The sequence below is a fragment of the Molossus molossus genome, unplaced genomic scaffold, assembly GCF_014108415.1.
Source record: "Molossus molossus isolate mMolMol1 unplaced genomic scaffold, mMolMol1.p scaffold_m16_p_1, whole genome shotgun sequence".
Taxonomy (NCBI): domain Eukaryota; kingdom Metazoa; phylum Chordata; class Mammalia; order Chiroptera; family Molossidae; genus Molossus; species Molossus molossus.
Genome location: NW_023425344.1, coordinates 220,585,009 through 220,608,163, shown reverse-complemented (window position 1 = coordinate 220,608,163; position 23,155 = coordinate 220,585,009). Strand labels below are relative to the sequence as shown.

At 34.4% G+C, this 23,155-nt stretch overlaps 1 protein-coding gene across 6 annotated transcripts in view; it reads right to left on the bottom strand.

Moving 5' to 3' along the window:
• GPHN (gephyrin) overlaps positions 1–23,155 on the bottom strand; it is a 562,530-nt gene that overhangs the window by 313,043 nt on the left and 226,332 nt on the right. For all 6 annotated transcript variants that reach the window (XM_036267724.1, XM_036267708.1, XM_036267715.1 and 3 more), the window contains exon 4: positions 9,030–9,122. In XM_036267724.1, the coding sequence (XP_036123617.1) occupies positions 9,030–9,122 (93 nt within the window). The remainder of the gene's footprint in view (positions 1–9,029; positions 9,123–23,155) is intronic.

The window sequence follows — 23,155 nt, the reverse complement described above, 5'->3', positions numbered from 1 at the left end:
GTACCTGACACATAGTAACTGCTATATACAAGAGTTAGTTATTATTATTATTGGCTACTTTTATTATCTTAATTATTAGAAAAACAACCCTGAGAGGTAGCAATACGCTAATTTAGCAGATAAGAAAATGGAACTTTGAATAGGTTAATTTGCCCTAATTTCATAGTTTAGTGGTAGAGTTGAGATTCAAATTCAGGTATGTATGACTCTATAGTTTTAGTGTTTCCAATATATCACATTGCATCCCAAAATGTTTAGACAGAGATAAGACATGGAAACATATTCCCATGTTCAAGAGTATTTCATAAAATTTCTCTGTTTCTTAAAAAGGCATAAAATATAACTTCCTCCTATCATAGAGTAGTGGTGTATTTTATTCAATCTAATTTTAAATATTTCAAGTGTTTCCTGTATTCTGCTCTGTTATCAATTTCATATTGTCAAGGTATCCTATTTATACAGAACAATTTTAAGATACTCAAAATTCTAGCTCAATATGGTTATTGTTAGCTTTACCATGTATAACAGTTATTTTAGAAAGAACAATCTGAGAATTAGAGAATAAATATTCATAGAGTTCTAGAATACCAGTATATGATATTTTGCCAGGGAAGCAATCAATGTTTTCTAGACAATACCAATATATACTTGAAAATAACTATATCATTTAAATGACCTATGCTAGAGATCAAATTATTTCAAAAACAATTATTACTGACTGTATTTCCTTTGTTTTACTTACTTCCTCATGACTATTTTGTAATTACCAATTTGTGCTTCTCGGTTCCTTCACCTCAATATTGCGATTATTATGTATGGTGCCAGTTGGGGTACTGGAAATATCAAGGGAAACACTATGTCAAGTATATGATTGTCCAACCAGTAAGCTGTATACCTGAAACCAATACAAAATAAAACTGAAAGAAAAAATTCTTTCAAAAACAGAAATTATTAAACATTGTGCTTTTGCTATGCTTCTGCTATAATGTAGGCAAGTTTTTCTGATTGCTAAAATGTCAAATGCTAACTTTAGGTGAAGCTGTTAAATGTCAATTTTCACAAGAGTCACCAATTGAGAATCATTAATATATAGTCAGTAACTTAGGGCAATTATGTCTCCTTTTTACTTACACAGTCTTCTTATTTTTGAAGCATTATGCCATAAAAGAGAAAAATGGTTAATGACTGAATGAAATAATAACTGACTTACAGTACACTCACACCTACAATTATAAAATATATAAATTTTAACAAATTGATTATAAAACAAATTTTATAAAATAAGTTTTTTTCTGTGATTTGATATTTTTTTTATCCTCACCCGAGAACATTTTTGCATTTATCTTTAGATAGAGCAGGAGAGAGAGAGGGGAAAGAGAGAGAGAGAAACATAAATGTGAGAGAGACACATGGAGTGATTACCACCCATACAACCCCAACCGGGGCCAGGGACAAACTGCAACCAAGGTACATGCCTTTAGCAGGAACTGAACCCAGGCCTCTCTGGACCACGGGCCGATGCTCTAACTGCTGAGCCAAACCAGCCAGGGCTGTGATTTGATATTTATTTGAAAAAATTCCTAATAACCTAAGTGGAAAATATTTATAGAAAGGTTTAGACAGCAATCTGTTCCAAGAAATACAAATATTATAGAATATGCCTTTTGGAATTCATAATCTTCTCTTAGAAATTCATCATTTGTACCAGATTTTGAGTATTCTACCCTTTTGAGCACTGGTCATTTTGTCAGATGCCTCTTTACTTACATAATGAACCATAAAAACCCTTTTAATATCCCTTATATCAAATTTATAGCTTTCTGAAATTCTTGCTATTTCTCCCCCCCTTTTTTTTGGTTTATTTCATAATGACCAATTATATCAGGACACTTATTAGGAAGAATTACTAACAATAACAGTTTGAAAATATTTTAAGACTGAGATTTTAATGTATTATAAATCCATTAATTGGACCAATTTTGAAAGTTCTAAATTATATATTTTTTTCTTTTGTTTTTTGGAAATTAAATTTATTGGGGTGACACTGGTTAACAAAATTATACAGGATTTAGGTGCATACTACTACAACACATCATCTGTATACTGTATTGTGTGTTCACCACCCCAAGTCAGGTCTCTGTCCATCACCATTTATCTCCCCTAGAATAAGGGATCTTTTATTTTTGTTATGCTATATGGTCTATTAAGACAATGAGGCAATACATTTCATTATGGCAGAAAGGTGTGTTTTTTTTCTCTTTTATTGCTCCTTTAAAATTTAAAATTTTATTAAATGAAACCCAACATCATTTCAGATTACTAAAGAACGAAGGTAAAATCAATTAAAAACCAATTTCAAAAGGCATCAAAAAAATGTGATTAAAGATGACTTACTGTCATCCAACAGAACAGGGGTTGGCAAACTTTCTGCAAAAGGTCAGATGGTAAATGTCTTAGGCTTTTCATATTGTCAAGGTATCCTATTTATACAGAAGAATTTTAAGATACTCAAAATTCTAGCTCAATATGGTTATTGTTTTGGTTGCAACTACTCAACTCTGCTTTTTAGCCATAGGCAATATATAAATGAATTAGTGTGGTTGTGTTTCAATAAAACTTCATCTATGAATACTGAAACTTGAACTTCAAATAATTTTCATGTGTCACAAAACATTCTCCTTTTAAGTTTTTCCCCGGTCATTTAAAAATGCAAAACCCATTCCATAGTTCTCAAGCCATACAAAAAGAACCACAAGCTGGAATTGTCCTAAAGGCCATAATTTGCCGACCCCTGTGATATATTAAGAGATTCATTTTCACCCTGGCCGGTTTGGCTCAGCAGTTAGAGCTTCGGCTGGTGGACTAGAGAGGCCTTGGTTCGGTTCCCGCTTAAGGGCACACACCTCAGTTGCAGTTTGTCCCTGGCCTTGGTTGGGGTCATGTGGGTGGCAACCACTCGACATGTCTCTCTCACATTGATGTTTCTCTCTTTCTTCCTTCCTTCCTCTCTCCCTCCCGCTCTATCTGAAGATAAGTGCAAAAATGTCCTCCGGTGGGGATAAAAAAAATTTAACAAAAAAAAGATTAATTTTCTAATTCTAGTACCCAGTATAGCATTGGATACATATTAAGAATTAAAAATACCAAACTTGATGAATGAATAAGTGAATGAAACCTATAATGTATGCTATGCATTTATTTATTTAATTCATAATCAAAATAATACATTAGTAGACAATATTTTATTCTGGTGTAGCCTAGTACTCTGTAAGTGATGAAAATTATTTTTACCTTATAAATATTAAGTAGCTTAATATTTTCTAATATAACAAAATATATTAAACATTTCTTTGTAATTATATAGGTCTTTTAATGCTTCTTAAGCTGTGTGTCTTTTATAATTTATATCTAAAGATTTTTCACTTCACCTCACTTATATATCCTTAATTATACTTTTACTTTTTAAAATAATAAAAGATTCTTTATGTAATAATACCTATTTTAGAAATACATCATTTTGAAGAGATATTGAGACATTCTGTATAGCAATGAGTTCTGATGCTCTATAGAATATTATAATGACTAGCATTTCACCAATGCCAACAGATTGTCCAACATTTTTATAAGATCAGAGAAAATGCAATTTATTTTTTAAAAATAAAGCATTTCATATAAAAATAAAACTCTAAAAACTTGAGGAGTATGAATTATTATGCTATCATAGGCTAGCTTCCATAGTATCTCATGTTTAGAGGCAGGGAGTGAGCCAGCAGGCATGTGACTATCGGATAAACTATATTCTAAGACACAGGGCCTAAATATAGAAAAAAATTCATAATTTAGAAAAATCAACTGATTATATTATTCCTATAAAATATATAAATAGGATACAGTTTTCTAAATTTGCTATTCCTTTTTTTATTAGACCTGAGAAGAAATCTAAGTCTATTAAACTTTTCATTTTCTCTAGGGTTCATACCCATTGATAACTTTAGAATGCTTTATTTCATTCATTCAGTTTGTCATTTCATCTGTTTTTTTCCTAACACACACATCTCACAAACAATCATCCTTTCTGATTATAGAGCAAACTAATTATTGAAAATTACTCACTGTAAAATATTAGTAGCTTAAGGTAAAGAAGTTTTATATTATTTTACCTTTATCATTAATATTTGTTTCCTATCAATAATTTCTGAATGTATTAAAATGTCTGCAACCCTAAGCTGTGTATAGGTAAATGTGATCTAGAAATAGTTTCCTCTCTTTTTAGGCATAATTATCTAAGACAAACAAGTTAAAGACAAATAACTATATTGTTACTGGCCCCAAATTGTATTTCTGTATTCCTAACTGATATTTCAGTGTTGTTTTTAAATATCACAAGAATTATAACTATTAAGGGTATTAGAGGCCATTAGACATTAACAGAGCAAGGACCATGGGCCAGGTGCAGAAAGTTAGCTGGGCAAAAAGCCCTGGGTGACTAGCTAGGGGGAAAACAAGAATCTCACTCCCAGGGTAACCTTTCCATTCCTTAGCATATCGCTGACTTTTTTCCTCCCTGAAGTTAACATCTAGGCCTCAGTTGTATTTCAGCTCCAGGCCCAGAAAAACAGCAAAGCCAGACAAGTGACACCATAGCTGCCTCAGGACCAGCTGCATTGATTAAAGACACCCCCCACCCCCACCCCTGTTGTGGCACTGAACAATCAGTAGAGAACAAAACCCTAAAAGAGAACACCTGGAAAGCTAATGAATATTCTATTGAGACCCTCCCCTGAGACTCCCCAAGATTCTCATCTGCAAGAGATAAATGCCCTCAATACAAAGGACACAGTATGTGCTCTCCCTTAGGGGAGCATGCCCATAGCATTCCCTTCCCCCCTTCTTTCCTATAAAGGACCCTACAAAACTTGCAACCAGGGGAGCAGTAGGCAACTGCAGCTCATCCCAGGCTAACCCCCTGAACCTGTCTCCAAGGCCCCCTTTTCTCTGACTTCTCAGTAAGCCAAAGCAGCCCAACCTAGGCTATCTTTTTGCTTCTTCTATGCCCTTCCTTGTTTCACTAAATGTGTTTTTGCTGTGGTCAATAAATTCTTGCTTGCTTTGCTGCACTTTGACTCTTGATTTAAATCTTTCCTTCAAGAAGGCAAGAATCAAGGTCTCATTATCTTGCTGGTAACATATTTGGTGCGATGACTCGGACTGTACTTACTGTGACTGGTAAGCCACTCATCCTGGCCACCTTGCTTGAAGGGCATGACTAACTGTTCTCTTTCCTCCCTGCATCCTCTGCCATGTGGTTCTCTCTCTCTATAGATTGCCGCACTGTGTGGGCACCAGACAGGCATTTAACAGATGTTAGGGTGTCCAGCCGGAGTGGTGCAGTGGTTGAGCATTGACCCATGCACCAAGAGGTTGCTGGTTCAATTCCCGATTGGGACACATGCCCAGGTTGTGGGCCAGATCCCCAGTGGGGGGCATGCAGGAGGTTGCCAATCGATGTTCTCTTTCATCAATGTTTCTTTCTCTCTCCCTCTCTCTAAAAATCAGTAAAGAAAATAAATACATAAATAAAAAATAAAAGACATTAGGGTGCTCGCTGCTAGAAGACTCCAGTGACAGGTAATGGACAGGGGAAGTTTGCACTAGGCATCCCGCTCACTGCAAGACAATGTCCATATAGGCAGGAACACTAAAATCACACAAAACCCTTCCCTGTGGCTTTTCTCTGTGAGGTTACTAGTTCCAATGGAGAGACAGAGATCCTTGCCCTTAGACTAGAAGGATGACTAGACGGATGCTCTGTTCTTTCCTTTTTGTTCCTTCCTGTGTGTCTGGAATTAAATTCAGGCTGACTTACTCTGAGCTGTGTTTGTAATCCTTAAGGTGGAGCTAAAGATTAAGGGTTGAAAAGAACCAAGGTTATAAATAAATATCAACATAACTATGGACAGGGAAAAAAAAAAGGATGGCTGGTTTTTAACTTTGGCTTTTCAATTGCAATAACTCTTTGAATATATTTAAAAAACCCTTTTACCACATAATTGACAGCCTGAGCTGAAGTCCTGTATGTCCAAGCCTATATGGCCTTAAGGGACAACCCAGACCTTGGTAAGACTTGGCAGCTAGACCTGTTTTGCTGGTACCAGAGAAATGGACAGAGGTCCCACATGCCCAAGTCTTTATGGCTCTCAGGAATGACCCTAAGCTATGCATTACCTGTAAACTATCTCTCTATATATATGCTACAGAGCCTAAAAGGAAAATATACCCAGATGGAAAAAGAATTATTTTTGGGTGGCCTAATGTTGCTTTCATGTTTATTTAATTTTTCAAAGGCTTAAAAGTTCTATGGACTTTTGTGTATATAATCATACCATATGTGTGTGGAGGAAATGGTGTATAATCATACCATATATATAATACAAAGCTAAGTGAATCTACTACAGATCAATAATTTACAATGAGGTAAGTCAGCTGTTTTCAAAAATAAAGAAGACATATTTATGTGTATTTTTAAATCATAAAACAAAACAAAACAAATATAATCTTATCCAGTTAGTTGCTATAAGCATATATTAATATAAGAAAATAAGAGCACCTCTAAGTTTTTCACATAACTGAAAAACTTCATTTAAGAATAAAGAATTCAGTTTCTGATATAATGAAACATACAAGGTCATGGGAAGATACAGACTCTTGTTAACTAACAGTACCCAAAGAAGTGAATGGGGGAATAAACCAGTATTAGAACTGTAGAAATTCATGACTTCTAATTTATATGGAGATGAAAAAGGTAAAATATGAAGCTTACTGTATCAAAATTAAAAATAATTTAACAGGATTGTGATGATTTCATGAATATATTTTAAATTTAGTATAAAGCTTTTTGTTCATTTGGTAGTTACATACAAAAACACTTGGTATTTATGTAGTAATTAAAAAAAATTTATCCTTTGTAAGTTAACCCTTATATATCACTTACTAAAATATCAGCAAAGTTCTCATTGAATTCTCACAGTCACTCTGATGGATAGGTACTTTTATTTCCTTAATTTTATAGGAAACTGAGGCACAGAGCAATTTAATGACTAGTCTATAGTCATGTTAGTAAGTAGCAGAGCCAGAATACAAAGGTTTGAATTTTCAGCCTAGCATTTCGGTATTGACTTAAAGCTCCACAGAATACAAAATACTAAAGTTTGTGATGTAAATTATTTCCCCACAATTAAAAATAATGTTATCTGGTTATAAATAAATTCATGGTAATTTTAAAAATACTTTTCTGATATAAAAATAAGTAATATTATGAAAATATCAAACCATCACACAAAAAATAGAGCTACATCCACCTAATTTCATTTACTTCAAACACTTAACACCTAACTCCAAAAATCAATGTCTTCACATAGGTAGGCAATTTCTTATACAAAACACAAACAAATCTCTCTCTATAGGAGATGGCTTCCCTCAACTGTACTTTTAAAGTTAGTCTCACAGCTTAAAAGAAATGTAAAAACAGGTCAAAGGACCATTTCCCCTTAGGACCCAGAGACTAAATAAGTAAGGATGACTTCTTTTTTAAGCAGTTGAAGTTAACAATTTCCCAATAAAACATTATTCTGATCGATTTAAAGCAAAACTATTTTATTTATAAGCCTACTTATAATAGCATCCAAAAAAACTCTCTCATGATATTTACACAGAATAGAAAATATTTTACAAATTGATTAAAAATGTATGTTTTCATATACTAGAATAGTGGTTCTCAAAGCTTGGAAGTATGGTCTATGGGCCAGTAACATCAGTATCACCTGGGCTTTGTTAAAAATACAAAATCTCTTGTCTGGCCAGCATGGCTCAGTGGTTGAGCATTGACCCATGCACCAAGAAGTTGCCAGTTTGATTCCCTGTCAGGGCACATGCCCAGGTTGTGGGCCCGATCCCCAGTGGGACGCATGCAAGAGGCAGCCAAAAGATGTTCTCTCTCATCGATGTTTCTATCTCTCTCTCCCTCTTACTTACTTTCTCTCTAAAATCAACAAAGGAAAAACAAAAAACAAAATCTCAGTACCCATTGCAGATTTTACTGAATCAGAAACTCCGTGGGCAGGGCCTAGCAATCTGTTTTAACAAGACTTCTGTTTGTGGTGCAGGCTAAAGTTTGAAAAGAAGGACAGTAATTATTTAATAGGTGCAGAACAAAAGTATCTTTCTGTTAATAAAATAGTGAATACAACAGTGTACTGATTTGAAACTAAAAGTACATAGTTAACATTAACTTGAAATTTAGCAAACAAACACTTTTTTGGGAGGTAAAAGAAACAATGTCACAAGTGGTAATATATGCATGTGACTCTGGAAGTAAAACCGGTTTATGACTTCCTTATAAACAAAGACTTTTCCCCCTGTATCAGTGAGCATTGCCTATTTTATATTCTTTCCCTAATTTTTCCCACTATGCAAAGGTTGAGGTGATTTTTGTGGCATAAAGCCTAGATATTATTTCAGCTTTTTGATTTTTTAAATTTACATTTAAAATTATGGCATATACAATTCTTTCTCATTAAAAAAACCTGTAAAATTGGTATAAATTCTACTGCAACCATTCTATTGTGCTTTGAGACCAGTGACAAGAGTATCTCAAGAAAGAGAAATCAGACCCAGTTTAAATTATATTAAGAAAGCACATCAGACCAGATGCCATGCTGAGTCAGAGTTCTATTATCACCTCCTTTGGCAGTATGCCTGATGTTCAGCTGATACCATAGATCATTATTGACAAATGTAGGATTACCTTCTGGATCAGCTCAATCTTCCTTATATTATATCATTTCTAGTTTAAATAAAAAAAAAAATAAAAAAAGTTAAACATTATTTTAAGATACTTTCTCCACAGCAAATTTTTCTTCTTTAGCACAAGTCACTTGTTCTGTCAGCAGAATTACAAAAATAAAATTAAAAATATTTAAAATAACATGAATAGTATACTCCTTGAATATGAGAAAAACATAGTTTCTCACCTCTGGAGTGACATCTCGTGGTGCAAACCCTGTTCCTCCAGTTGTTAATATCAAATTAAGTTCCTTTTCATCACACCAGTCTATCAGAGTCTCCTGAAAGAAAACAACAATAATGTCACATGCAGAATGATGTGCCTGTCTGTTCAAAACATCCACTTACTCAAATACATTATGTATCGTGTGGAAAATCATATTCTTTTCAACAACCAACATAACAATTTTGAAGCACAATTCATGAAACAATTTCACTGTTGATCAAAACACACTGCAGTTTTGGGCAATTTATTTTATAGAATATGAGGATGCAAGCATCAAATTCCTGAAAGTAAATGAAACACATTTACTGTCAATGAAATACTATAAAAAGTTTATAATGTTTGTTATGTACTCACATGGCATATCTGTTCTTTTCAGCCATTCAAAATATATTCAAGTTAAAAAAAATTGAGCACTATATGTCAATTATATGATCTCATTACTAAAAATCACACCAACACTGCCAGGTAAATACATATTCATACTTCTATTTAAAGAAACAGACTCATTCATTTTTTTCATTAATGGATTCTGAGAGATCAAGAAGCTTATTTGATCATGGGCTCACAAACTAGTAGGAGGAAGAGCTAGGATTCAAATTAGATCTGTGGGATTCTCAACATATGTTCCCCTATATTCTGCCTTTGATTATGTCAATATTTTCTGCTAAGTTTCAAGTTGTTTAGAGAAGTTTTCTCATTTTTTTCAGGAATTATTTTACATAATTGCCTTCAAAGAAAAGTATAAGAATAAATGATTGCTTAAAGGTCTTTTCCCCCACAATACTATGACACTTATAGAGCCTGGAATTACAGAATTACATACCATAAAATTTTGTTGTTAGTAGAAACCTCAGAAGACTTGCCTCTTTATTTTCCAGATAAGACAATTGAAGTACAAAGTGGTTAAATAATTGACTCAAAGTTATCCAGCTAATTTGTAAAGAAGTGAAACTAGTATCTCTTGTCAGCTTACACTATTGGTAATTCTATTTATCCATTCTACATTTTAACTATTTATTAAAAAGAACTAGTAAGTACACCTTAAATTGTTTCACCATCTCTATAATTTAGGTCCAAAATTTAATGATACAATTATATTATTTAATTACTGATAACTATATAAACTATAAGAGCAGGCTAATACCTAGATGTAAAATACAATATTCTCAGTTTTCCAATTCATCAGTGACACAAAATGCAGGATAATTAGTTAGAAGGAAATTTGGGATCTAAAAATGACTTTTTTCCTATCTTTGAACATTTTTATTTCATCCTAGTATCACAGGAATGGAGAACCCAAAGCTCCTAATGAAGGGGATTTCACCCCTGCTATGATTTATTAATGGCAACAAACTATTTTTAAAACATTAAATTATAGACTACTGAGAGCCCAACTGAAGAACTTTCACCCCTGATAGATTTATAATTTTGTTCTGAGGAAAGCTCACAAACAAAATCAATGGGTATTATAATAGTTATTTTGAGGTGGTTCACAAACCAAACTTAAAATTTCCATTGACTTGTGCTTCTATTTCTAAAGTAGAAAAGCGTAAATACTCATCATTCTAAGTAGTTATTACTTCTAGTCTACAAAAACAAGCTGATGTTACAACTCAGCAATGAGATTAACTGACCTTGTTCTCCCCACTAATAGATCCTAGAACACTTTAGATTTATTTTTAACATTCCTAAGTCCCCCTTTACGATACTGGTGTACATGTGCCACAGCTTTCTCATCTCTGACCACATTCCAGATCTTGATAAAAAATATGATACTGAAGTTGTATCAAGAAATTATCTCAAGCACACAAACACAAAAAAACTTGTATTAAATGCCAATTTTCATTATTGTCAATACCAAGAGAGTATTCAAACTTTTCTAAATTCAAAATACTAATAAGAGTTAAAACAGTCCCATTATACTGAAGGGTTCTACTGTTTGGCAAAAGGTAATACTCCCCCATAACATGATTTATCCAGTTATTAAGTAAACATTTACTAAGTACCTATACCAAGAAATAAATGAAAGACTGACCCTGGTTTAAAAGAGCTCATTGTCGCCCTGGCCGGTTTGGCTCAGCGGTTAGAGCGTCGGCCTGCGGTCCGGAGAGACCCGGGTTCGGTTCCCGCTAAGGGCACGTACTTCGGTTGCAGTTTGTCCCCGGCCCTGGTTGGTTGTGCGGGTGGCAGCCACTCGATGTGTCCCTTTCACATCGATGTTTCTCTCTCTCTCTCTCTCTCTTCCTCTCTCTCCCTCCCACTCTATCTGTACAAAAAATGGAGAAATGTCCTCGGGTGAGGATTAAAAAAAAAAAAAAAAAAAAAAAAAAAATAAAAGAGCTCATTGTCAAGTAGTGGTTCTCAACTTTGATTATACACTGAAATTATCTGGGGAGCTTGAAAAACTACTGATACTTGGGTCCCAACTCTGGGGCAAAACCTGGACAATAGAATTTTTATTTTATTTATTTATTTATTTTTCTGGTACGTGCCCTTAGCGGAAACCAAACCCAGGACTCTCTGGTCTGTAGGCTGACGCTCCAACCGCTGAGCCAAACCGACCAGGGCGACAACGGGATTTTTAAAAGCTTCCCAGGTAATTTTTAAAATACAGCCAAGCAATTGAGAATTACGAAGGAGACAATTTGTTCAGTTACCTGAAACTAAATTTCAGTTTATTCAGCTGGTTGTCATACAGCTTAAGTTTATTCCATAGAAATATACTTGTTTTTCTATTCCCAGGATATCTAATTGGTAACACCTACTATAAAGACTTATTTCATTTACATAATATTGGATACTGTTGTCTGGATACTGTTTTTCTTAATCCCTTCACTTTTTTACCCAGTCCTGCAAACCCCCTCCCCAAAAGGGTAATCGGGGGACAAATGGTGATGGAGGGAGACTTGACTTGGGGTGGTGAATATACAATATTCAGATGATGTATTATAGAATTATAGACTTGAAACCTATATAATTGTATTAAGCAATGTCACTCCAATAAATTCATTAAAATAAATAAATAAATATATAAAAGTTGATATCTTGAGCTCAATTAAGGATTGTTCAAGTAGCCATATAATTATTTAACAAGAAAATATTTCTGGGTATACTTTCATTCAGGTACTTCAAAAAATAACAGGAAACAAAGATGGAAAAGGCACAATCCTTTGTCTCAAGTCAAGTAGAGGAGCTCTGAGTCTACAGTTGTCCAGACCCTTGTTACTAAAATTATTATCTGAAGACCAGTAGCATTTATGTAACATGGGAGCTTGTTAGAAATATAGAATCTCAGGTCTCATCCAAAACCTACTCAATATGCACATTAAACTGGACTAAATATGTTTTCTATGTAACACTAAGATAATGAGTATTTTTCTACAGCATTACACAACCTGAAAGTAATTTATCATTTTTTTTTTTTTGCTTCTGCACCTGTAAGATTCCTTTCATTCTGAGATATACCTTAATATTTGGCTGTCTCTACCAGATAGTATGTCATTGAGATTTCTACATGAGCCACCTTTATGAAAAATTGCTCTGCATCTATTGCAAAACTGAAGGTGCAGGCATTATCTACTTTAATGATTAATTTTCCTTTATGTTGAAGGTATTTCTTTAAAATGTACTGCCTTGAGCTTCCAGGTTAGCATAGTAGCATGAAATTATAGTCACAGAATTTCCCTCTCTCATCATCTAACTAAAATGAACAAAATATACTATAAACTAGAGGAAAACACCTCCACCAGCAATAATCAAATAAGATCCATGTCATAAATCTCAAAAAGTGGATGGTTGGGGACAGAAATGAAGGATCTTTGAGAAGCATAGTACAGCACAGTGAGGCTCCTAATGCTGCTTTGGCTCCCCAAGAAGCCATATGGTAAATTATCAAAATCCTAAAAATTGTCCCTAATACCTTCAAACCAAGAGAGATGGTACACTAAGAGACTTACTTTTTTCATCTTGTAAGCAACTGCTGTGTGAAACAAAACAAGGGGCTGACTCTCTATGATCAAGATGAAGGTTCCAGAAACAAATGCACACTGAATTGGGGAACTAATCTGAAACCTAATGATACTCCTACATAATAATGGGTTAAACTCTTATCTAGAAAGATTGTAGTATTGGACATTTAATAAAATCTCTGAGAGAAAAGCAGAACATTCCAACAAAGATATATTGTCTCTGGTTTCTTAATTTCTCCATTTTTTTAATCTTTATTGATTTTAGAGAGAGAGGAAGAAAGAGAGAGAAATGAGACAATATCGATTGGCCGTTTCTTACATGGCCCCCACTGGGGAGTTGGCCCACAACCTGGGCATATGCCCTGACTGGGAATTAAACTGGCGATCTCTTGATACATGGGTCGATGCTCAACCACTGAGCCACACTGGCCGGGCATCTTACTCTCTCCATTTTGCTTTCTGCAAGTCTGTCCATACGTGATATAGTCCGGGCTGACTTTATCTTTTTCCAACATCTAGGTAATGGTTTGTGAAATAAACTCAGTTTGAGGACTGAATACTTACTGTTCAATCAGGTTTTCAGTAGTTTTAAATAATCATACATTAAACAAAATTTGAAGGTAAGCAGAAGGTAGGTAGAAGAAACTATAACACTCTCATATTTTTATCTTTCATAGCAGTGATTCAACCAATCCTAAGTTTTGAAAAGGTAGTTAAATATGACTCTAACCTATTATTTTCCTATTTTTCTTTTAATTTTAGAGAGATCTGTTTAGCACATAATATCTCTTGTACTATGCTATTTTATTCCCTTTCTTTTTCTTCTTTTAAATGAAATAAAATGCTATCCGGAATTAGCTTTAGGGAATTATCCTAATTTTGCATAGCTATGTCTTTCACTCAAGCATCCATCCAGTTTTCTATCTATAATACAGGCATAAAAAGATGTTGGTATGTTTTACAAATAATATTAATAATGGTTATTCCTGGGTAATTTGCATATATTAAAAATAAAAGAATTTTTAAAAATTAAATTTTCTGGTATTTGTTCATTCTGATATTTAGTACTTCACATCTCCTTTTCCCTTCATTTTCAGCCAGCTTAGAAAAAAATTTGTCCTCTACAACTATGCATTTACTACTGTGGTAGATTAAATATGGCCATATATTCTTTACAAATCCTCCCATCCAGAGGTGGAATCTATTTCTACAACCTTTGCATCTTGGCTGGACATGTGACTTTGCAACAGAATGGGGCAAAAGTCATGGTGTGTGAGTTTTGAAGCCTAGGTCTCAAAAGGCCTCACAGCTTCTGCTTTCACACTTTTGGTAATCTTCTATCACCATGAAAATAAGCCCAGGCTAAATAATGGAATGATGAAAGACCATGTGGAGAGAAAGGTGTAGCAGAACAGACAGCACCAATATCCCAGACATCTAAGTGAGGTCATCTTAAATTCTCCAGCCCCAATTAAAATGACAAATCATTTCTGTGACATGAGTGACCCTCAGGTAAGACGAAAAGAAGATACATCCAACTGAGCCCAGAAAACTCACAGATTTGTGAGAAGTAATAAATCATTAAGTCACTAGGTTATGTGGTAGTTTTTAATGCAAGTATATAGTACAGATACAAGCATAGTAGGCCCTCATTTATCGCGGTTAATCAGTTCCAGACTCTACTGCCATAAATGAATTTCCATGAAGTAGGATTCTTTATTTATATACAGTCGATGCTCGCCACTTTGTGCTTTGACTTTCGTGGCTTCACTCTACCGCGACACAGTGAAGCCACGAAAGTCGAAGCATGAAGTGGCAAGGGATGACTGTAATTTCATAGTTAGCATCTTTGTGTCCTCTTTTTCTGGCTATTTCCAATTTATATTTTGTTAGTCACAAATTTATATATCTTTTATAATAAACTTCAAAATAGCTTTGAAAGTAAACTTCATGTGAGTTACATTTAAATGAACTGGTATAAAATTTCAAGAACATGATTATATATCATTTAATCATTCAGTTTAAGTAACGTACCATTGGTTAAAAAAATTATACAGGTTTCAGGTATACAAGTCTACAATACATCATCTGTATATTGTATTGGGTGTTTATCACTACAAGTCTCCTTCCATCACTATTTATACCTCCTTTCCCTTCTTCTGCCTCTCCCATCTCCCTTCCCTCTGGCAATTATCATACTGTTGTCTCTGTCCATAAATCTTTTTTTTCTTCCCTTTGCTTAATCCAGTGGTTCTCAACCTGTGGGTTGTGACCCCTTTGGGGGTTGAACGACCTTTTCACAGGGTTTGCCTAAGACCATTGGAAAACACATATTTCCAATGGCGATTCATAACAGTAGCAAAATTGCAGTTATGAAGTACCAACAACAAAAAAATATGGTTGAGGTCACCACAACATGAGGAACTATATTAAAGGGTCACAGTATTAGGAAGGTTGAGAACCACTGGCTTAATCCCTTCATCCTTCTCACCCAGCTCCAAACCTCTTCTCTTCTGACAGCTGTCAGTCTGTTCTCTGCATCTATGAGTCTGTCTTCACTTTGTTAGTTTATTTTGTTTATTAGATTCTACATATAAGTGAAATCATATGGTACTTGTCTTTGACTGGCTTATTTCACTTAGCATAATACTCTCCAGGTCCATCCATGCTGTCACAAAAGATAGTATTTCCTCTTTTTAACAGTTGAGTAGTATTCCATTGTGTAAATGTACCACAGCTTTTTTATCCATTCATCTACTGATGGGCACTTGGGCTGTTTCCAATTCTTCACTATTATAAATAACACTGCAATGAACATAGATGTGCATATATTCTTTTGAATTAAGTGTTTTGGGTTTCTTTGGATATATTACCAGAAATGGGTCTTAAGACAGTCCATTTTTAATTTTTTGAGGTAACTCCATACTGCTTTGCAGTGTCACCCCAACAAATTTAATTAATTTATTTTTTTTTAAAGAAAGTTGAACTGAAACAATCAGGTTTCTGGTGTCCCTAGAGAATTTTGACTAAGAGAATTAAGCAATTAGCAATGGCAGCTATAGGAGCTGAAAGCCTCATGGAAGCTTAATGAACTTTGTGCAAACTGAATTTATAAGAAGTTGAAGTTGGGGTGGAGGAAATATATTCATCAAGAAAAAGAATACAACTGCATAACAGAAAGAAGCAGAAATGCAAAGAGTAGCTAGGATCCATTAATGATGGAACACCAGAAGAAAGCTCCATTCACTCAGGAGAGAGGTCTCCAGAGCCTCACCTCAGGGTACAGACCAACCTCTAGCTCCTGTCTCTCCAAAGTCCAGTTGTTTTGTTTTCTCTTGCATGGTGAAGGACCCTTGTATCCTTGAGGTAATTCAAGTGAATCTCATTGTGAATAAAAACCCAAAGAACCACCCTGCACCTGCACGCTGCTGGGAAACTTCCAACCTTGAAGAAATTCACATGCAACCTCAAAAACCTGGAGGTTGAGAACTCTGCTCTCAGACTTGGGTTAAAGGGAGTTCACTTGGGACCCTAACTTCTAGGGGTTTCTAATTGGAACCCCTTGATGACAATGAGGCAACAGTGCTCCTCTTGCTTGCCTCAGATTCCTATTTCTCCATTGCTTGCTAAGTCGGGCTGGTATTGCTGCAGCTGTGGTTGTGACATACCCAAGGCAGAAACCACTGCAGCCACTGAACCTAGCTGGTTAGAGAAACTACAGTCAGCGTGTAACTAATGTAAGTATTTTGTTCATGTGGTAATCATTCACAAGTAATAAACATTAACTCTTAAAAAAAAAGAAAAGAAAAAGAAATATTCCAATGCTTAGTATGTGCCAGAAAAATACGGGAATAAAAAAAAGGGGGCATGACAAATGTCCTTGATGTAAGAACTCAGAGAAATGAACAATTTAACATAATGTGGTACATCAATATATCATGATTAGTGCTAAGAAATAGGTATTTGCCCATCTTAAGAAAACTTGTTTTACAGATATATGTGTTTATAAATACATAACATTGTCTTTATCATGATCAGAATGAAAACCATCACTAGAGATTTTTAGCAATATTTTTCTCTTGCCCAAGAATAGAGAACTCAATAAAGAGAAAAATGGGACAGTAACAGAGCTAAGAGGAAATAAATTTGGACAAGCCATCATTCTCTACATCTACCCGGAGTCTCATACTCATCTGTTATAACAGATTTTTTTCTTTTCCCTATATTGGTAGAATCAATGAATTATGGTGACCTCACAAATATAAAATCATTTGAGAAATGTCACACTTTTCTTTGGTCTATTATTAAGTACTGATATAACCACTTAACAAAGTTCTATCGATACTTAATGAGACATAGTTTCAGGGTCATTACTGTAAAGGGTCCACTAGTGCCTGCATGCAATTTATTCCCCATATGTATGTTCCTTGTCATTCCTTTGAATAGCTCTTAACATATTTTACTGAAATTTACTTGTTTACATGTCTCCTCTCTAGGAGTGGTCTTCAAAATTTTGATCATGCATCTCTATCAGTAAGACAATTTCTGAATGTTATCTTCATATACCATTGGACTAAAACATTTAACATATCATACTTAAATAAAAACTTTAAAAAAAGATAAAGATGACATAATACTTAAAATAATTTATCTATTTAACTGTGAAAAATGGTTTTCTCACTAGTTTTTTTTTTTTTTTAATGAGAGCAATGTGATAAGTAATGTTTAAAAATCTTGTTTTGGTATTTTGTGATATAGTGATTACAATGCAAAAGATAGTTTTAAAACATAAATAGACTGGAGTGGAACAAGTACATTAGATATAACTACTAAATCATTATAAAACATTCACTTTTGAATCTCATCCATCAAATACGTGAATGACTTTTTGAAATGGGGCTGATAAATTTTCATCTTTCATGATATTTAATTATTACAAAATAATTGAAAGATGTTACTTTATAAATATTTTTGTTTTGTCTTTTTTATATTTTTAACAAATGGGTTCAAAATCCACTAAATTTCTTCAAATGGAAGATTTTTAAAATGGGTCAGGATTTTGTTTCTTGTTTTCAAACTGAGTAGTTATTAATTTTTATAAATGACACAAATATAATTTCCACTAACAAAATAACAATGTGAACAACTTTAATATCCAAGTATCTTAACTTGAAATCATGCTTTTATATTTTAGGAAAATTTTCCTAAAATCTTCCTTCATGTCTTTTTTCAAAATTGCTGCCTGAATTAATTTAGCTTCTTGTTTATTTTTCTGGGCAGATTCTCCCATTCCTTGTCCATTAGTCTCGTACTATCTGTACTAGAAATCTCTTTCTCTGGTCCTTTTTGGCTTTGTAAATCTAACTCCAAATCACTTCAAAAATAACATTCTAAAAATATATTTTCCTAAAACTTTTTTTTAAAATAACTTTTATTCATTGGAGAAAAATATCGATACATTTTCTTAATATTGAGTAATGTAGTTGGAGCTTTCACTAGGTTCTTTAAAACATAAATGCAAACAATAGCTTTATCTACAGCACATAGCAAGTGAGTACTTAAATGAGAGGTATAAAGGTTCCAGGGCATCTGGGAGGTTGTAAAGACACAATGTAAGCAGGTGCCTTTATCCAGGAGTATTTGTGCATTATTTTTCATACGTTAATATTTTCCATTTGCATATATATAAACATTGTATACATTTATAACATACACTTTTTAAAGTATAGATCTGTATTTATACATTTACTTAGGACAACTCCTGCCAAGAGATCTCAGAACTAAGATTTTGTTGCATTTCAAATGAATATTTGTTATTCCCACACACCCACAAAAAATGTCAACACAAGGTGTCATTTCAGGCTCTCTCCTTCCAAGAATATAAGAGCTATTCTTTTATTTAAGTTTCTGATACTTAATCAGTGGTCCAATTTTAGCTTAATTCTATTTATTTAAACCTCAAGTAACAAAAATTTCAAAAACTGTATATACTACTTATAAAAATATTTTAAATAATTAGAATGACTAAGTTCTATTCATCATTGGCCTTAATTATGCAATGTAAAACCCTGTAGTGATTGTGTCAAATGGTTGTTAAAAGTAGATTACTATTACGATAATCCTTTTATCATGCTTTATAAATGCTTTGTATCAATATAATTTTCTCAACCTTTACTAGATAACATATATTCATCCTTTTACTGTTGAAAGAAATAGAAATGAATACATGTAATTATATCACATGCCTAACTTGTGCTTGGGAATCCCCAGTGTACTGCTCTGAATAAGGGTAACCTGGGTCCACATTCTGCAACCATCACAATAATATGGGAATACTACTGTGATGAGGACTTGGTAACCTCAATTCCTTCACAGAATACCAAGCATTTGCTCCTAACGAGATGGAATCTTACTGGAACAAGTTAAGAACTTGGAAGAGTATTTAGCACACAGTAAGTGCTAAATAAGTAGTTATTTTTGTTATTTTCAACATTGTTTATGTTAAACTTACTCTAAGTGTGCAGACTCTGCCCTGGCCGGTTTGGCTCAGTGGTTAGAGCGTCGGGCTGCAGTCTGGAGAGGCCTGGGTACAGTTCCCGCTAAGGGCGCATACCTCAGTTGCAGTTTGTCCCCGGTCCTGTTTGGTCGTGCAGGTGGCAGCTACTCAATGTGTCCCTTTCACGTTGATCTCTCTCTCTCTCTCTCTCTCTCTCTCTCTCTCTCTCTCTCTCTTTCTCTCTCTCTCTCAATAAAAACTAAAAGAACCTTTATTTTATTTATTTTTTAAATATTTTTTCTTTATTGAATTTTAGAGAGAGAGGAAAGGAGAGAGAGAGATAGAAACATCAAAGAGAGAGAACATCAATTGGCTGCCTCCTGCATACCCCCACAGGGGATCAGGCCCACAACCTGGGCATGTGCTCCGACAGGGAATCGAACCAGTGACCTCTAGGTGCATGGGTCGATGCTCAACCACTGAGCCACACCGGTCGGGCTAAAAGAACTTTTAAAACATGAGACAGAACGATTGATCTCTTTAGTATACTAACTTTAGTTCTCAAAGTTGTTAAACACAACTGAGAAACACCGTTCACATTTGTGTGTGTTACCTGTAAAACCATTCCTTTTCTACTATAGATAACATACAGGTTTCTTTAGTTTTTAAATGTAGGTTGGCTATATTATGGTCCACTGCTAAAGAACTCTCCAGCTAGTAAGGACAAACCTGCTTATTTTATAAGATAATGGCAAGAGTATTTATTCCCATTTTACAGAGATATAACACTAAATAAGGGAAATGTATGTGACCAGCCTGATAATGAACAACTTATGATCAAAAAGTTTAGTAAGCTTTTTGTGAATTCCATGAATAATTTAGCAAACAGAAATATTAAAGCATGCTGCTTACATCTTTATATCAATTTTCTCACACAAAAACTCCTGAGTCTTTTATTCAAACCAGGTGATTTCATTAGAGCGAGGGTCTATGTTCTTATTATGGTCCATGGTTTATATTTCTTATAAAATCAGCCCTGGCTGGTTTTGCTCAGCAGTTAGAGCATCAGCCTGTGGCCCAGAGAGACCCGGGTTTGGTTCCCGCTAAGGGCAATGTACCTCAGTTGCAGTTTGTCCCCGGCCCTGGTTGGGTTGTGTGGGTGGCAGCCATTCGATGTGTCCCTTTCACGTCGATGTTTCTCTCTCTCTCTCTCTTCCTCTCTCTCCCTCCCACTCTATCTGAACAAAAAATAAAAATAAATAAAAAAGTAAAAAATAAATAAATAAATAAAATCATATCCAAAAGTATATATCTATGAGGATTTTTCTGAGGGACTGGGGAAGGGGTCAAGATATTCACCACCTCCAAAAGATTATTGAGTATAACTGCTCTAACAGGGCACATGTTCATTCAGGCAGTATTGACATATCACAGTACACAGCGTAAAGGTGAATATGCATCCAGATTATATAATTTAGTATTTCTTGCTATCTTTTTATTTCCTGACCCTAGTACATCCTGATCTGTCTCAAATACATTAAGACCAGGAATTGTAAAACTAATTATATATACTTAAAGTCTATATTAAATCATTATTTACCAGTCCTTTAATCTTTTCCATTTTCTCACAAATCAGCCCATTCCATGAATTAGGCTTATTTTAAAACACTATGTATTTGTGTGAGACCATAATCTTTTTTTAAAGAGCTTTATTGAAATATAATTCACATATCATAAAGACATTCATTTACAGTATACAGTTCAGTGGTCTTTAGTATATTCACAGGGTTGTACAACCATCACCACAATCTAATTTGAGAACTTTTCAACATCCCAAAAGAAACCTGGGAAACATTGGCAATCACTCTTCCTCCTATTGGGAGGTCTCAGGCATCAACAAATTTACATTCACCAAACTGGAATCATACAATATATGGTCTTTTGTGAGGTTTCTTTTACTTAGCATAATGTTTTCAAGGTTCATACATGTAGCATTTATCAATACATCATTCTATTTTTTAAAATTTTAGTGTGATAAAAATATTTATATAAAACTTGCCATCTTAACCATTTTTAAGTGTACAATTCATTGGCATTTATTACATTCACAATATAGTGCAACTATTACCACTATTTTCAAAACTTTTTCATCACCCCCCCACCCCCCAAAATCAACATTCTTGATTCAGTTTGCTTGGTTGCTTTTGACTGGCTTTTAAAACAGAGTTCTTAAAAAGTTGGTTCTAATAGTTTCTCCTTGTTTTACAGTGTTTCTGTGGAGGGATGGTAGCTTGGAGCTCTAAAACTAGCTCTTCTACTGCCCATTATTAATTATAAATCAATATGCTATATTACATAAGAATTTTGCCAAGTTAAACAGTGCAATCTGCGGTCTCTATGTCATACCCAAATGAGTTTTTAGAGTAAGAATTCTGAGTATTTTTCAATTTTTCTCTTATTTTACCTATAATTTCCACAACATAACAATTAATGAATACCAAAACTTTCCAAATACAAATAATTAGGTACACATTTTATTGATTTCAAAGCTAATATAACATGCTTTAAAGTTTTATTTAATAACATTATATATTTATTACATGATTTTGTTGTCATCAATTCTGGCTCATATGGGACCCAGAATTTAAAGATAAAAGAATTTTTTTTTTTTTTTTTTATATTTTGTTCAGATAGAGTGGGAGAGAGAGAGAGAGAGAGAGAGAGAGAGAGAGAGAGAAACATCGATGTGAAAGGGACACATCGAGTGGTTGCCACCCTCACAACCCAACCAGGGCCGGGAACAAACTGCAACCGAGGTACATGCCCTTAGCGGGAACCGAACCCGGGTCTCTCTGGACCACAGGCCGACGCTCTAACCGCTGAACCAAACCGGCCAGGGCTAAAAGAATATTTTTAAAATACTTTTTGGCTATTTTATTTTTCAGTTCATTTGGTTTATTTTTAATAGTTTCTATTTTTTTTGTTTTGTTTTTAATCCTCACCTGAGGATATTTTTCCATTTATCTTCAGATAGAATGGGAGGGAGAGAGGGAGGGAGGGAGAGAGAGAGAAACATGGGTATGACATTGATTGGTTGCCTCCCGCATGACCCTGACCAGGGATGGGGACTAGGTAGTGCTCTTGACCAGAATCAAACCCGTGACTCTTTGGTCCGCAGGCCAATGCTCTAACTGCTGAGCAAAACCAGCCAGGGCAATGGTTTCTATTTTTATAACAAAATTTCATATCTCTTCATTCATTGTAAGCATATTTTCCTTTCCGCCTTAAGCCTTGAAAACTACTAGCTACTTGAAAAATCTTTAATTCCAATAACTGGGTCATCTTAGGGTTAGTAACAGTTGATGAATAATTTTGGACATACCCTGAATGATATGTTGAAGAGACACTCAGTTTGGGTATATTACTCTGAAAACTGTTGATTTTTATTTTAGTAAGCAGATTCATGGTTCAGATGTCAGTCAGAGATCTAGGAAGCTTATTTACAGAACTTGAGGTTCCCTCCTTTAGCTCTTTCCTTTCTAGGACTTCACTCTTCACTTTAAAGCAGCTGTGGTTGCTCCAAACTCTGTTCTTCAGGCCACTAAGCCTGAATGTTTCTGTAGT